Consider the following 14458-nt stretch of genomic DNA (forward strand, 5'->3'; position numbering starts at 1 on the left):
TAAATTTAAATTAAACCCACATTGGTCAGCCCAAGTAGCAGAATTGGTGGCTCTCATTGAAGCCCTCCGAATGGGCACAGGAAAGATTCTTAATTTATATACAGATAGCCGTTATGCTTATATGGTGGTGCATGCTCACGGTATCCTATGGAAAGAAAGAGGATTCATTACAGCCTCGGGCCAAAAGATAGCACATGGAGGCCTTATTAAATCCCTACTAGAGGCTCTAATGCTCCCACTACAAGTCGCTGTAATCCACGTGCGTGCTCACGGCAAAACTCCTCAGGGGGAGCAGCGAAAATACAATCAATTAGCTGATAAGGCTGCATGAGAGGCAGCACAAGATGGAGTTGCGTGGCTTTTGATAGTAAAAGATACTGAATGTAAAGTCCCAACCCCACAGTATACTACTGAACAAACGCAGTATGCCCAAAGCATAGGGGCCCGTTTGCTCCCCTCGGGATGGTGGAAATTACCTGGAGGGGAAATTTTTGTGCCTCGGCCAATTTTAAAGGAAACCCTTCGACTGTTACATAAGGAAGGGCATATGGGATCAGCAGCTATGGTTGACTTAGCTACCTGAACCCTTAAAGGATTAAGGATGCATATGGAGGCCCAATGGATTTTTAACACTTGCCCAATTTGCCAACAAACAAATCAAAAAGGCCGAAAACCTCCAGCCCCAATGGGAGGTCACCCCTGGGCCACATATCCATTTCAGAGATGGCAGGTTGATTTTGCCGAAGTACCCCCATGCAGGGGCTACAAATATTTACTTGTCTTTGTTGACCAACTAACTGGGTGGGTGGAGTGTTTCCCCACCAGACATTGCCAAGCCTGAGCTGTTGCTAAGGCCTTGATACAAGAAATAATCCCCCGATACCACGTACCAGAGGTTATTAATTCTGATCAGGGTAGTCACTTTATTTCAAAGGTGACACAAGAAGTATCTCAAGCCTTAGGCATCCAATGGAACTTTCATACAGCATGGCGCCCCCAAAGTTCGGGCCAAGTGGAAAGAATGAATAGAACACTAAAAGAGACTCTTACTAAAATATGCATGGAGTCAGGATTGAAATGGCTTGATGCTTTGCCCCTAGCGCTAACTCGCCTGCGAAGGGCCCCAAGACGAGGATTAAAACTGTCACCCTTTGAACTGGTATTCGGATTTCCTCCCCGAATTCCTATTTCAGAATTTCGGGAAGATGTGACCTGGGAAGTGGGAAAAGATACCTTATGGAAACAAGTTTCTCTCCTACAGACTGTTTTATCCCAACTACATCAATACGCAGCGTCTTTGCACTCCCTGCCCTTCGATCGGCCTGTCCATCCGTTTCAAATTGGTGACCAGGTCCTCGTCAAGAAGTGGAAACGTGACCCCCTTACACCACGGTGGGAAGGTCCACATACCGTCTCCCTCATCAGCCACGCCGCAGTTAAGCTCCTTGGGAGCGACAAATGGACTCATCACACAAGAGTAAAACGGTTTCTCACCCCCGACAAAGGAGCCAAACTGCCAGAAAAAGACTCCGGCTCTCTGTCCACCCTGGCACCGGCGGCCCGGGGAGGCACAGGCGAAGCCTCAGGCAACTGGATCGACCCTCTGCCTACCTCGGCACCGGAAGCCCAAGGGAGCACAGGAGAAGTTTCAGACTGGACTTACGAGCCCCTAGACGGACTTAAGGGTTTGTTTAAGAAATCATAATGCAAATAACACTGTTAATTTTAGGTGTATACCTTCCTCATTGTTATGGTTGGGAAAATACCTTTCTAGAGCTAGGAGAAACAATAGCAAAGTCCTTTAATCTCAGTAATTGTTGGGTATGTGGAGGACCAGGAGACTTAAATGAATGGCCGTGGGTAGCCCAACCAATACAGCCCAAATGGTGGGTCAGTAATTTAAGCATGGTCCGTAACGGATCAGAACTATGGGCCCAGGATAGTAGCCCATGGCGACTCTATTCCTCTGGGATACTATGCCTTAATAGAACAAGGCCAAGAGGAGTATATGTAGGGTAAAGTCAATGTGAATGGACCTTATCCCCAGGATTTGATTGCTGGGATCCCGATTGTTTGCCATACAATTGCTCTAAATATCAGGGGCGATGGAATCAGACCCATGTACAGCTGACTAATGGCAGCTGGATAGCCTGCTCCTATCAACTTTATGATAGTGATGATTTTCCCAGCTGCAACACAGTACAACAGGATAAATTCTTTGATAATTATCTGTTTTTAAGTTGCCAGCGAGATAATACCACAGCCGAAAACCATGTGATACAGTTCTATCACTGGGCATGGCAACATTATAATGGGACTCAAACAACCCGCTTTAAGCAATTTTGGTCTGGTACTAATCAACCTACAGGCGGCGGTTGCAACTGTATATGGAAAGCAGGAGCAGGAGCCTGGAAATGTGAACATTGCAACTCTGAGGGCGAAACAGTCACTCTATCCGGGGTCGTACCTCTGGTTGTTAGCCAAAAGGGCTCGTTTCCCCCTGGAGCTTACCTAATTACACCAAGGAGGCACGGAGACAGGAAGACGAGTACCACACCCTTTATTGATCGGTCAGCTGAGCGGGTGTTCCTCTCGGCTAGTGCCAGAGAAAGAGACACACCTTTCATGGCCAAGCGGCCTACCTTTATAGCCGGTAACAAACAACTTAGCCTACGTTTGTCTACGTCATTTGGTTGACCTATAGACCCTGTACATGTATCTATTAGGGGATAATTGGATATGCAGGATACATATATCATTTTGTGGGGGCTACAAGATACATCTGTTGAGGATACATTTGTCATTCTGAAGGGGACACAAGATACATCCGTTGACCCTTTGTACTAGATACTTTGGATGCATACATGTGAACGCAGCTGCATACACTTGGGGAGCCAACATATACTTGGGGAGCCAAATAAAACTGATAAGCAAAATAGCTGACATAGGTAAATACACGGCCTTCAGTCTAATGAGTTCTGTAAGCTTTCCAACACGGTTTGGGCAAGCATAGCATAACTTTGGTTCACTCAGGCCTAATGCAAAAAGGCTTCATTAGCACTATGATTTTCCAACAACTCCCCCCTTTGAGAATACTCACCAAACCTTTTGGCTGAGTTTTCTCACACTTTGAGGCCAACAAAAAAAAAGCAATTAAGCTTTAGGGAGCTGGGGTTAATAACGAGGGGGTATTAAGTCCCACATGCATCCTTCCCATGGACCCGGCAGGATTCGGTATGTGGGAGCCACACCCACCGTAACCGGTCCATATGCTTGGAAGGAGCAATGTAAATGTACACACTTCCACCCAGAAAGTGTCCAAATATGTTTCCATGACCACAGATCAGATGGTACTTCAGATGTGTCTGTAAGGGCAGTGGGCCAAGTCTGGTGCTCAAGATCACTTCAAATGGCCATCAGCTGGTCATTGAGGAAATCCTGAAATTTTAAACATACTAGATCCCACTGCAATGCCTTCCCAGCCTCAGTGATATTTAATACCATCTCTGTCAGTAACTTCTGGGTTATAGAACTAAGGGTGGAAATGACATGTAACTTACCAACTCCAGCCTATACTTAAGATAGCTGAGCTTCAAAAATAAGGCTAGTGGCCTTTTCTAGTCGGCCCAATTTCTTATTATGTTCTTGGCCTTTAAGAATATTCCAAATGGCTGTTACACTGTTAGCCCCAGCCCACAGGGATCTGCCCAATTTCTTCTTTTTCCAGAGGAAATAACCCAGGCTTTTTGTTGTGCTAATCTAATGGCAGCCCCTTGTGAGCAATCTGGGTATGTAAAAGTGATCTGAAAACTGGATAAAGACAATATCATTTAAAATCCAATTAGGGAGGGCAAGACATACTAAAGGATTTATCCAAAACACAGGGCGCAGCCTGTAGAATAAACCCCAAAATTCAATTAATACCACATTTCCAAACAGGGGTCCCACAAGTTTGTTCCTGCCAGTGTATAATTCTTTGATTCTTTACCAGGGTCAGTTCTCAATGTCCTTTTTAGTCAGGAATTCCTGGACTTTGGCAGTGTCAGTGGAGTGAGTGTTTCTTCAGGAAAAGTTCAAAGGCACAGTAGGTCTGTCAGTGGACAAGGGAGAGGTTAGCTAGCACGTCACTTTGTCCTTTTTCCCTGCTGTCCACAAGCACAGTTGAACTAGAAGAAAGAATAGGCTAATTATCAGTAGGAGAATTCTCCTGATGTAGAGGGGTCTTTTTGCAGTGAGAATCATGGGTCCAAGCAGTCAGTCTTTGGCACTTCACAGCGGTGTTGGTAATCAGCAGGACTCACTAAGGGCCTTTCCAGCGTGGAGCCAAAGCAGTCTTTCGTTGGTGGACCTGTACATTGATCCGGTCTCCAGGTTCCATGGAGTGGCAGGGCTGCTAGGGTCTTCGGGTAGTGCGTCTTTACCTGTGTAAAAAGGAAACCTAACACATTGCATTAGTGTCTTTGCAGATTTTACAGCTGGTTGGGCATATTCAAGCCCCCCTTTTCTGGTTGTTAAAACTTGGCTAACTGTGAACAGTGTCCTTGAACGAAGTCAGTGTATCTTTTTTTTTTTTTTTTTTGGACTGAGCTTGCTAATTAAAGTTTTTCTCAGTTAACTCGTTCTTTTTCCTTTTCCCCTTTTTGGCTTCTTTTTTAACCTACAAAGGAAACTTTTACTTTTTACTTATACACCTTTTGTTAACAATGAACACATACACATTGGTGTTATACAGTACATTAGTCTTATTATTTAATGTATGCCACATATACCCTTCTACTAAAATAACCTTATTACAGAGCTTTGGAACAACAAGCCAGGACAAGCACACCCACTTTGATGAGTTCATTTAATACAAGCTCTAGTTCAATAGCTTCCCACCATCCCCAGCCCTCTGGCTAGAAATCTGAGGTAGCCAGAAGGATCCCATGTACAATATGGGGAGTGGGTTAACTTTTTATGTCCTTGCTTCCAAAGACTGTTAGTATGCAATTTGGCCAATGCAGTTTTTTTCTTTTACTTAAGAAAATACATAAGACTTTAGTATATCACATTTTTCTGATGTATCCAAACACTTTGTATTTTAAGTTGAACAAAACAAATATCTGCATTTCAATTCAAGCCTTCTGCTTTATTTCAAACCAGACCATCCCATGAAAATATTAAACACAACAATTCTGACCACGAGACAGACACCACAAGACAGAACATAGAACACAAAACATAATTTTTACTCTGCCAGTAAATCATGGTATGTTGTATGCTGTTTAGCTGGCATTAGTTTTCTTTGATTATCTGAAAGACAAAAACAGAGGTCTACCCCTTCTGGGCAGTCAATTATTGCTTAAAATATACAAATACCCTTGTTGATTTTAGGCAAAACAGGGGAATTACCCCATATTTTCTTGTATATGTTTTATAGGCAGCCCAGGTTTCAGTGGCTTTTAACTTATCAGTTAGATAATTTGCATTAATACAGATGCTTTCTGGCTTGCTTTTTACTTTTAACTCCTGCTTTTAAACACTGAAAGAAAACATCACCACTTATAGTGCCTTAGAGCCTAATAAATTTTCATTTACATAGCACTGTATACATTCTTCAGCTAATTCAACAAAATTGTTCATAGCCAAATGATTGCAATCTAATAATTTCTTTGCCTGAATTTATTTCATTCATTCATTCATTCATGCCCGTCACCCCAACCGGGGTATGGGCCGCCAACAACAGATCTCCATAGTCTTCTATCCTGGGCCATTCGCTCTAGCTGGTTCCAGGTATAGCCCATTTTTTTGCTATCAACCTGAAGGTCGCGTCGCCAGGTATTTCTTGGGCGGCCTCTTTTCCGCTTGCCTTGGGGGTCAGGTTGTTGCTCCTCATCTCTGCTGCAACCTGCGCCGTCTTTCCTGACTCGTACATGGTCCTCACGTTCCATGTGCCGATGGTAATCCTCCTGGCTGCAAGAAGGGTGATCGGCTTAGTGGCTTCCTCGCGGCTTTCACCACCCAGCGTCATGCATCTTCGAGTTGAAGACCCTTCTTTTTCCAGGCTAAAAGTCTCTGTTAACTCTATTGTTGGCGTTTCTGTAGCAAGCTGATTTTTACAGGGTGGAGTTGCTAGCCCCACGCCCAACCCTCCTCCTTTACCCTGACTTGGGACAGGCAGATGGCCCCAAAGGACCTCTCTGGTGGAGTTGAATTTATTTACAAACATTTAAAAAAAAAAACACCAAGAACTTTTCTCTTTAGCATTTTTACAAAGTTCAACTACTATTCCCTCCAGCAACTACAGAGTTAACTTTTCACTCTCCTTCAAATCACTTGCTCTTTCCTTATATCACTTGCTTGGCTCCCAACAGCCACTTACCAATTCAAATCACCATTCCAAATATCCTTCTGAGTATTTGAAATCCCCATGCTTACACTCACTTACTTCTTCCTTCCACTAGACCCTCAAAAGTTTCCAACCTGTTCTCCAAGCTCTCTGTCTGTTGCCTGCGCCTGGGCCCGATCCTGTTTTTTTTTTTTTTTTTTTGCGCTGAACCGTTTCTTTCATGGGCTTCTGCCCCCACCCTTCTGGTTTTTTTTCCTAAAACATTTTATTCACAAGACGACCGGAGTCCTCCCTCGTGAGGCTTGCCACCTGGGCAAAACGCATGGCCCACTGGCGTTAACTATTTAATTGCCTCTTGTAGCAAACACACTGCTGTTACAGCGTATGCTGAGCACAAATGGTTAAATTTTAACAAGTCCCTAAAGGACTGGTACTTGCTTAGCCAGGGCTTCCTTTTATAACTGGAAGTCCTGTCTCAAGGCCTGCAACTTGGCCTGGCGCAGGTTTGAGTTGCTGCCTGGTTCATGATCTATGCTCTTAATTGCTTAATTCTAGTTATCAAATACACATTTTTTTTCCTTTTCTCCAACTACTCTATTGCCCAGTCCTGCTACGACTGGGGGTAGATTCACCTGCCACCCTTCCTGGTCAACCAGGGTGGAGAGAGGAATGCTAAACCCTTCCCCAGTTCTCAGACTTACTGCAGCTGAGAATGGGCACACCTTTAATTATGCAATCCTCAACATATAACACCAACAGAACCAAATAAAACAAACATAAAACAACAAGGGTAAAACAAATAGATGGTGTAAATTCTACAGGGTTCCCCCATTCTCTATTGCTCACCAAACTGTGACAAATTTCTGTTACCAATTTATGCCTCATGTCAGGTGATCAAACTGACACTGCAGGACGGTGGGGGAGGATAGAGAAAACACACCATATAACCAAATTTTAAAGCTTCATTACAAATAATAAAACAACAATGGAGAGTGTTGGGAACGCTTCCACATCACTCATAAAAAAAATATGAATGCCCCATACTTACACATATCCAGACTGGCCACGTCTGTATATAACATTCAGAAAAGGGAATAGGTGGACGGGAGATTACCCTGTATACAGCTTGTTCAGAATTTCCAACATGCTTCCGCTCTTGGGAAGGCTGTTCTTGTACACCCTGGAATCTCCTGCGGTGTCTCTTTCAGAGATTCCAGTCCAGGTCAGCTACCTGTGGCTTCTCCAGTGTCACCAAGCCACACCAGCACCGGCATCCGTCACAAAGTCAGACTGTTGGATCTCACCAAACAGTTAAGCTTTGCAAATGTAATCTCAGTTCTGTAACTTGTACTGCCTTTGGCTTGCCTGTCTCTATTTTTCCACAGCCAGCTGGGGCTGAAAGCAGTTTTTCTTTGTAAAACAACTTTTTCTTCATCTCTCTGCCAAGCTGAATTTCAAATTAACCCATTCCTAGACAAATTGCTCACACTGTGTCAGAGGCTTTTCTTTGGTGATTAAAAGCTCCTCTGAGATATATGATCTTATCTAGATTAAAGGTACCTTTTAATGGGCATTGTTTAGATGGATCTTCACACACTCCTAGACCCGGTTATCACAGTTTCGGCTTCCAGTACATTAATATAACGAAAAACAAAAGTACCCCTACCAGGAATAAAAACAACAGCATAGTAGTCACATTCCCATAGTCGTTCGGCACGGCCCCCGAACTAGTGGAGTTAACAGAATTATTTATTAGCCGTGGCTGTACCTAGGTATCTTAACCAAAAACCTGTTAGGGGCCCAAGGTCCAACCCGCACTTCGGGGGCGTTAATCCTCAAAACCCATGAGGTAACGCACTTACCACGCCCAGAGTGGCCATGTCTGGCAGGTGGACTCCCCTCTTCTGGTACTGTCTTGCCTCCGTGTCGTTTGGAGTTCTCTATGGAGGGGGCGCAGCCGTCCCGGTCGATTGCGGCGACTCGGAGCTCGAGCAAACCAATAGCTCAAGGTGGCCACTCTCCTGAGCCGTCCTCGGCCGCCAGTCAGCGCCCCCAACAGGGAGAGAAGTCCCGGCGTGGAGTCGCCATTTGTTAGCCAAAAGGGCTCGTTTCCCCCTGGAGCTTACCTAATTACACCAAGGAGGCACGGAGACAGGAAGACGAGTACCACACCCTTTATTGATCGGTCAGCTGAGCGGGTGTTCCTCTCGGCTAGTGCCAGAGAAAGAGACACACCTTTCATGGCCAAGCGGCCTACCTTTATAGCCGGTAACAAACAACTTAGCCTACGTTTGTCTACGTCATTTGGTTGACCTATAGACCCTGTACATGTATCTATTAGGGGATAATTGGATATGCAGGATACATATATCATTTTGTGGGGGCTACAAGATACATCTGTTGAGGATACATTTGTCATTCTGAAGGGGACACAAGATACATCCGTTGACCCTTTGTACTAGATACTTTGGATGCATACATGTGAACGCAGCTGCATACACTTGGGGAGCCAACATATACTTGGGGAGCCAAATAAAACTGATAAGCAAAATAGCTGACATAGGTAAATACACGGCCTTCAGTCTAATGAGTTCTGTAAGCTTTCCAACACGGTTTGGGCAAGCATAGCATAACTTTGGTTCACTCAGGCCTAATGCAAAAAGGCTTCATTAGCACTATGATTTTCCAACATGGTGTTGATAACATTGCAGAGTGGATTTGCTTCCACAGCAGCAGGACCATTAGGACCCGGCGATCATTTATATTTTGAACTACCAAAGTATAAAAACAATAATTGGGCTCTGTCACCTGGTAAGACTCCTGACCCCTGGGATGGACCCTTTGCTAATGGGACATGGGCCCTAAAAGGCCACTATTGGATTTGTGGTCAATATGCTTACCGTCGGCTACCGCCCAATTGGTCAGGGGTATGTTATGTAGGATATATCAGGCCTCTATTCTTCCTACTACCTCTCCTACAGGGAAAAACTCTAGGAGTCAAAGTATATGATGATCTTATTAGGGAACAACGATCTATTGATTCCACTTTAACCGCCGGAAGTTCCCAAAAATGGGGTACACAGGAGTGGCCTCCTGAGAGAATCATAGAACATTATGGACCAGCCACATGGAACCCCGATGAGCTCATAACAGGAGCTAGGGAACCGATTTATAACCTGAATTGAATAATCAGATTGCAAGCTGTTTTGGAAATAGTAACAAACCAAACAGCCACAGCACTCGATCTCTTAGCTGATCAGGCAATTCAAATGAGAACCGCAATTTATCAGCATCATATAGCTCTTGATTATTTGCTAGCAGAAGAAGGAGGATTGTGTGCAAAATTGAATGAATCAAATTGTTGTTTACAAATAGATGATAATGAAAAGAATGGATAAACAGTTAACAAAAGAAATGAGAAAGCTAACCCACGTCCCAGTGCAAACCTGGAAAGGGTGGGACACAGATTGGCTTACTTCATGGTTGCCACAAAAAGAATGGATACGCCAAAGCTTCCTCTTTGCTATATGTATTATCATAGCCCTATTAGCCTTAGCCTGCCTTACCCCATTTGGTGACATTAATCCGAGGATTGATTAACCAAACTATAAATCAACAAGTCATGGTGTTACTCCAGCCAGTAAAAGCTGAGGATTGGGGATATTAAAACTCTTAAAATGCTTTCATAAAAAGGGGGGATTGATAGATAACATGATTTGTGCTTAGTTGTTTGTTTTGGGAAACGATGCTATTGCTAAATGATCCTATGACCTGCTTGCATAACCAATAATAAACATTGAACAGCACCATGGTCAAGGGGAAAAACGTGGAATGTTTAGAGTACAAGTAAATAGACCTATGTACCCCACGTCTGCAAAATCCTGAAAATATGCTTTGTCAGTGTGGTTTGATATGATGTTAATAATGGTGTATATATATATATGTGCTCACTGTTCTGTATCGGGGTGTCACTCCTCTGGCATGAGTCGAGGAGGGGGCACCCGCTCAGCTGACCGTATAATAAAGGGCTAATATATGTTTATACTTTATCTTGGTCTCTGTGCCTCCTTGGGGTAATTGACTAGCTCCGGGAGAACGAGCCCTTTTGGCTAACACATGCTTGTGCTTTGCCCAGGGAAGGATGCTCGGGGTCTAGTACTCTGCACGCTGGGATTGCTCGGGCACTTGCACTTCGCACATGCAGCGCTACAGGGGGCCTCCTAGTTTGTACGTGCACGTGCCCTGTGCACGCGCATCGCTCCACGCTGCCACGCGCTCCCACGCCGCTTTCCCGCCTCTGCCCTGCAACGGAAGTGACGGGAGGAGGGCGAGCCACGAGCAGGATGTGACGTTTTATCCGTTGCCCGCACGAGCCGCGGCAGCCCCGCCCCTAGCACGCGGAGCAGCCATGGCGCCGGGCGGGCAGGCGGGAAGCAGCGGCAGCGGCAGCCCCGGGTCCCCCCGCGAGGGGCTGCGGGACTGGATCCGGAGCGCCTGCCGCTTCGCCGCCGACAGGACCGACTTCCGCAGGTGCCGCCTGGCCGCGCTGCTGTGGGGAGAGGGGGGATCCCCGGGAGCTGTGACAGCGCCCCCCCGGCGGGGAGAGGGGGGCTCCCCGGGAGCTGTGACAGCGCCGCCCCCCGGCGGGGAGAAGGGGGCTCCCCCCGGGAGCTGTGACAGCGCCCCCCCCCCCAGCGGGGAGAAGGGGGCTCCCCGGGAGCTGTGACAGCGCCGCCCCCCCCCAGCGGGGAGAGGGGGGATCCCCGGGAGCTGTGACAGCGCCCCCCCTCCAGCGGGGAGAAGGGGATCCCCCCAGGAGCTCTGACAGTGCCCCCCCCAGCAGGGAGAAGGGGGATCCCCGGGAGCTCTGACAGTGCCCCCCCTCCAGCAGGGAGAAGGGGATCCCCCCAGGAGCTCTGACAGTGCCCCCCCCAGCAGGGAGAAGGGGGATCCCCGGGAGCTCTGACAGTGCCCCCCCTCCAGCAGGGAGAAGGGGATCCCCCCAGGAGCTCTGACAGTGCCCCCCCCAGCAGGGAGAAGGGATCCCCGGGAGCTGTGACCTCAGTGTGGGGGCAAGGTGCTCTTCACATGCCCTTGCAGGGATCTGAGCTGCGTGCCTGTGGCTCCCCCCAGGAGTCAGGCCTGGTTCTGTGGCACTTACTGGAGTTGAGATGAGGGAGGCCCTTGACTCTGCATGTGCCAGGGAACTGCCTTGGTCTCACAGGCTGGGGCCCGCATAGCTTGGGAAGTACACACTGGGCTTCAAGTCAAATGGTGCGAGCGCCTCCGGGGCGGGTTACTGCAAGGGGTGGTGGCAGAGCTGGGTCAGGGCAAGATGAAGACAAGTTAAAGGGAAACATTGGATTCAGTGAATAATGCAGTTGTGGAAACTGTATCTGGAGCGGGGCTATGTCTGCCCCATTGTTTTCAATAGGGCAAGGCCCCTAAGTGATGCACTGAGAGGTGTGAGATTGTAAGGAAAAGCAGTTGTCTGGTAGCCAGAACTGAGGCCTGGCAGTCAGAGCTTCCTGGGTTCTGTTCCCCTTCAGCTGGGAGGAGGAAGACTGTGGTGTTGCAGCTAGAGAAGGGGATGGGGCATCAGGAGTCCTGCAATCTGTTTGTGGCTTTGTTACTGTCTTGCTCTGTGACCCTGGACAAGTGACAGCCTTCCTGGGCCTCTACTTCCACAACTGTAAAAGGGAGGAGGATTGGGGGGGAGAAGAACTTTTCCTATCTAGTAAGGAGGTTGACAATGTATGTTTATTTCCTTTCAGATTTAAAGCGCTTAATACATACTGTTATTCAGAGTAAGAGTTTGGTACTTTAGGGTAAGGATCCCACCCATGAGGCAGGTAACATTTATCCTCTTACACTGCCATAAGTCAATAATCATCCCAGGGCATATCTAATAATTTTAAGCAGTTGTTGAGGAGAATACACTCCTGAAATACTTTAAAAAAATAAAATCAAATTAGAAACAATTAAATCCTGTTCTCTGCATTTGCCTTTTTTCTGTTACCACCATCTCTGATCTTGCTGCTTATTCCCTACCTGAAGTCATAATTCTGCTTGCCATAATTGTGGCAGCAGCTAGTTACTATAGGAGGGGGGATAGGCAGCAGGAGCAAATGAGTTCTTAAGACAAACATCCTGTTTTCATGGAAATCTCCCTAATATAGGATGAAGCAAGGGAAATACAGAATATAGATGGGAGCAGAATGGTTTGTAAACAGCAGGCCATTCCTGAGGAGGCAGCAAAAAAAGGGAAACTGCCACCCAAAATTAACATTGTTGCTTCTTCCAGCTATAGCATAGGCTTGGCAATGAGACTTAATATTTGTTACTGTTTTAAAGCCATCAGTGCTGGAGGTCTTGCACTTGGTATTCTAGGTAGGAAACACTTTAATGTAGACCAGACACCACCCATTGCTTCAACAAATCTAACTTGCTATGTGTTTGTTTCAGAAACCTCATAGTTAACCTGGGGCTTTTTGCTGCTGGAGTCTGGGTAGCCCGAAACTTGACAGACATTGATTTGATGCCGCCTCAACCAGTTGCATAGCAGTGCCAGTGAGTACCTGACATTGTGAAGGTGTGGAAATAGTCGTTCTTTGAATAATGAGAGGAGCCAAACTAAACAGGATAATCAATGGTTTGGATAAAGGAGCAGCAATAGATATGGGAAGTTCTGGAACTTTTGCACGTGGCAGGATTAAAAGACTGCAGTGCATGATTTTCTACAGAGGAAGATGCTGCAGTCAAGTCCTGGGAACTGCACTTTTGGCTAATTGGGGTTCCACTGTATCGAGCTATCAAACTTCAATATTCAAGTCTGTTTTGAGGAGGAGGAGTGTACAAGTTAGAACTGGACTAAGGGGCTGCGCAGGAGACTTATTTAAAGTTCCAGAGCCTACGTCTCAGTTCAAAGACTTGCATTAATCTGTGTCTGCGTCCTTTGTAGGAGTCCCCCCTCCACTGCTTTATACTATCCCTTAGAGTTGTCAACAACCTTCCACTTCCTGTGGATTGAGCTCCTCCCTCTCCTTTTTTTCACACCTACTTTGGTGAAGCTGCAGTAGTGTGATTTGCTCACTACTACATCCTTTTTTGTCAAGGCCTCAGGGTAGGGATGTTGTTTTGTAAAGTGCCACTTACTGTGCAGTCTCTATGCCTTCTCCAAATATGTTGGGTATCTAAGATATTCTGATTAATGTAATGTACGGCACAGCCTCACCCTAACCTTATGGTCAGTAATGGATATTACAGTGAGCCCTGACCTGATTTTTAAGGTTACCTTAGGCTCCAAAATGCCCTTCAAATGGACAGCAAAATTCAAATTACACTGATTTTTTCCTTGATCTACATAATTATATAACCAGGTAAACATGCAAAAAAGGTAGATCCTGTAAAACTATAGGTATTTATATTGTGCCCTAAAATAGTGTTCAGCTACAAGACTGAACAACACCCAGGCATTACCATTAAGAGAACAGTAAGGTGTTTCACAACTCAAAGTGGCATTCTAGGGGAAAACATGATTACCTCAAGTATCTGGGTACCTCAGTGACTTCTCACCTAATACCATTTTAATACACTAGACCAGATACTTGGCTCTCTAACCCATCCTTTGTCTGATCTTTAATTGCAGACGTGAATCAAGTGTACCTGCATCAAGTCTGAAGAGCTTCTTGTCCCAGTGTGACAGGATGACCAAAATGATGATCAGAAGAGTTGTGTGGTGTTTGTTGCTTTTGTTCTCGGTAACTAAAAGTTCAGCAGCAGCTCTAAAATTGTATTTTAATTCAAGCATACTATCATTCCGCAATGAACAGAAGCCATTTAACTTGTGAGATGTTAGTTGTATGTTCAGTTCACCCCACTGAGCTCAATGTATATTAATGTTATATTTTCAAGACTTGCAAAGCTGTTTCATATTGAGTTTAATTCTGTACCATGTCTAGAAGATTCTCATTAAATTATCGTAAAATGTGTGAAATGATGACATTCTACTGCACTGGAATTTTATTCTTTTAATAGGAAACTTCAGCTTACAAAACAAGGTGTAAAAAAGAGTAAAGATTTACAAAAATCATAAAAACATGATTCATATTTCACACCCAAAAGAGAAAG

General features: G+C 45.6%; 1 protein-coding gene across 1 annotated transcript; it reads left to right on the forward strand.

Moving 5' to 3' along the window:
- Positions 1-10668: 10668 nt before the first annotated feature.
- TOMM6 (translocase of outer mitochondrial membrane 6) lies at positions 10669-14330 on the forward strand. Its single transcript, XM_039535753.1, has 3 exons — positions 10669-10858; positions 12794-12898; positions 13977-14330. Exons 1-2 carry the CDS (start codon positions 10737-10739, stop codon positions 12888-12890), a joined length of 219 nt encoding a protein of 72 aa, XP_039391687.1. The 5' UTR covers positions 10669-10736; the 3' UTR covers positions 12891-12898; positions 13977-14330.
- The last annotated feature ends 128 nt before the right edge of the window (positions 14331-14458 follow it).

This window comes from Mauremys reevesii, linkage group 4 (genome assembly GCF_016161935.1).
Source record: "Mauremys reevesii isolate NIE-2019 linkage group 4, ASM1616193v1, whole genome shotgun sequence".
NCBI lineage: Eukaryota > Metazoa > Chordata > Testudines > Geoemydidae > Mauremys > Mauremys reevesii.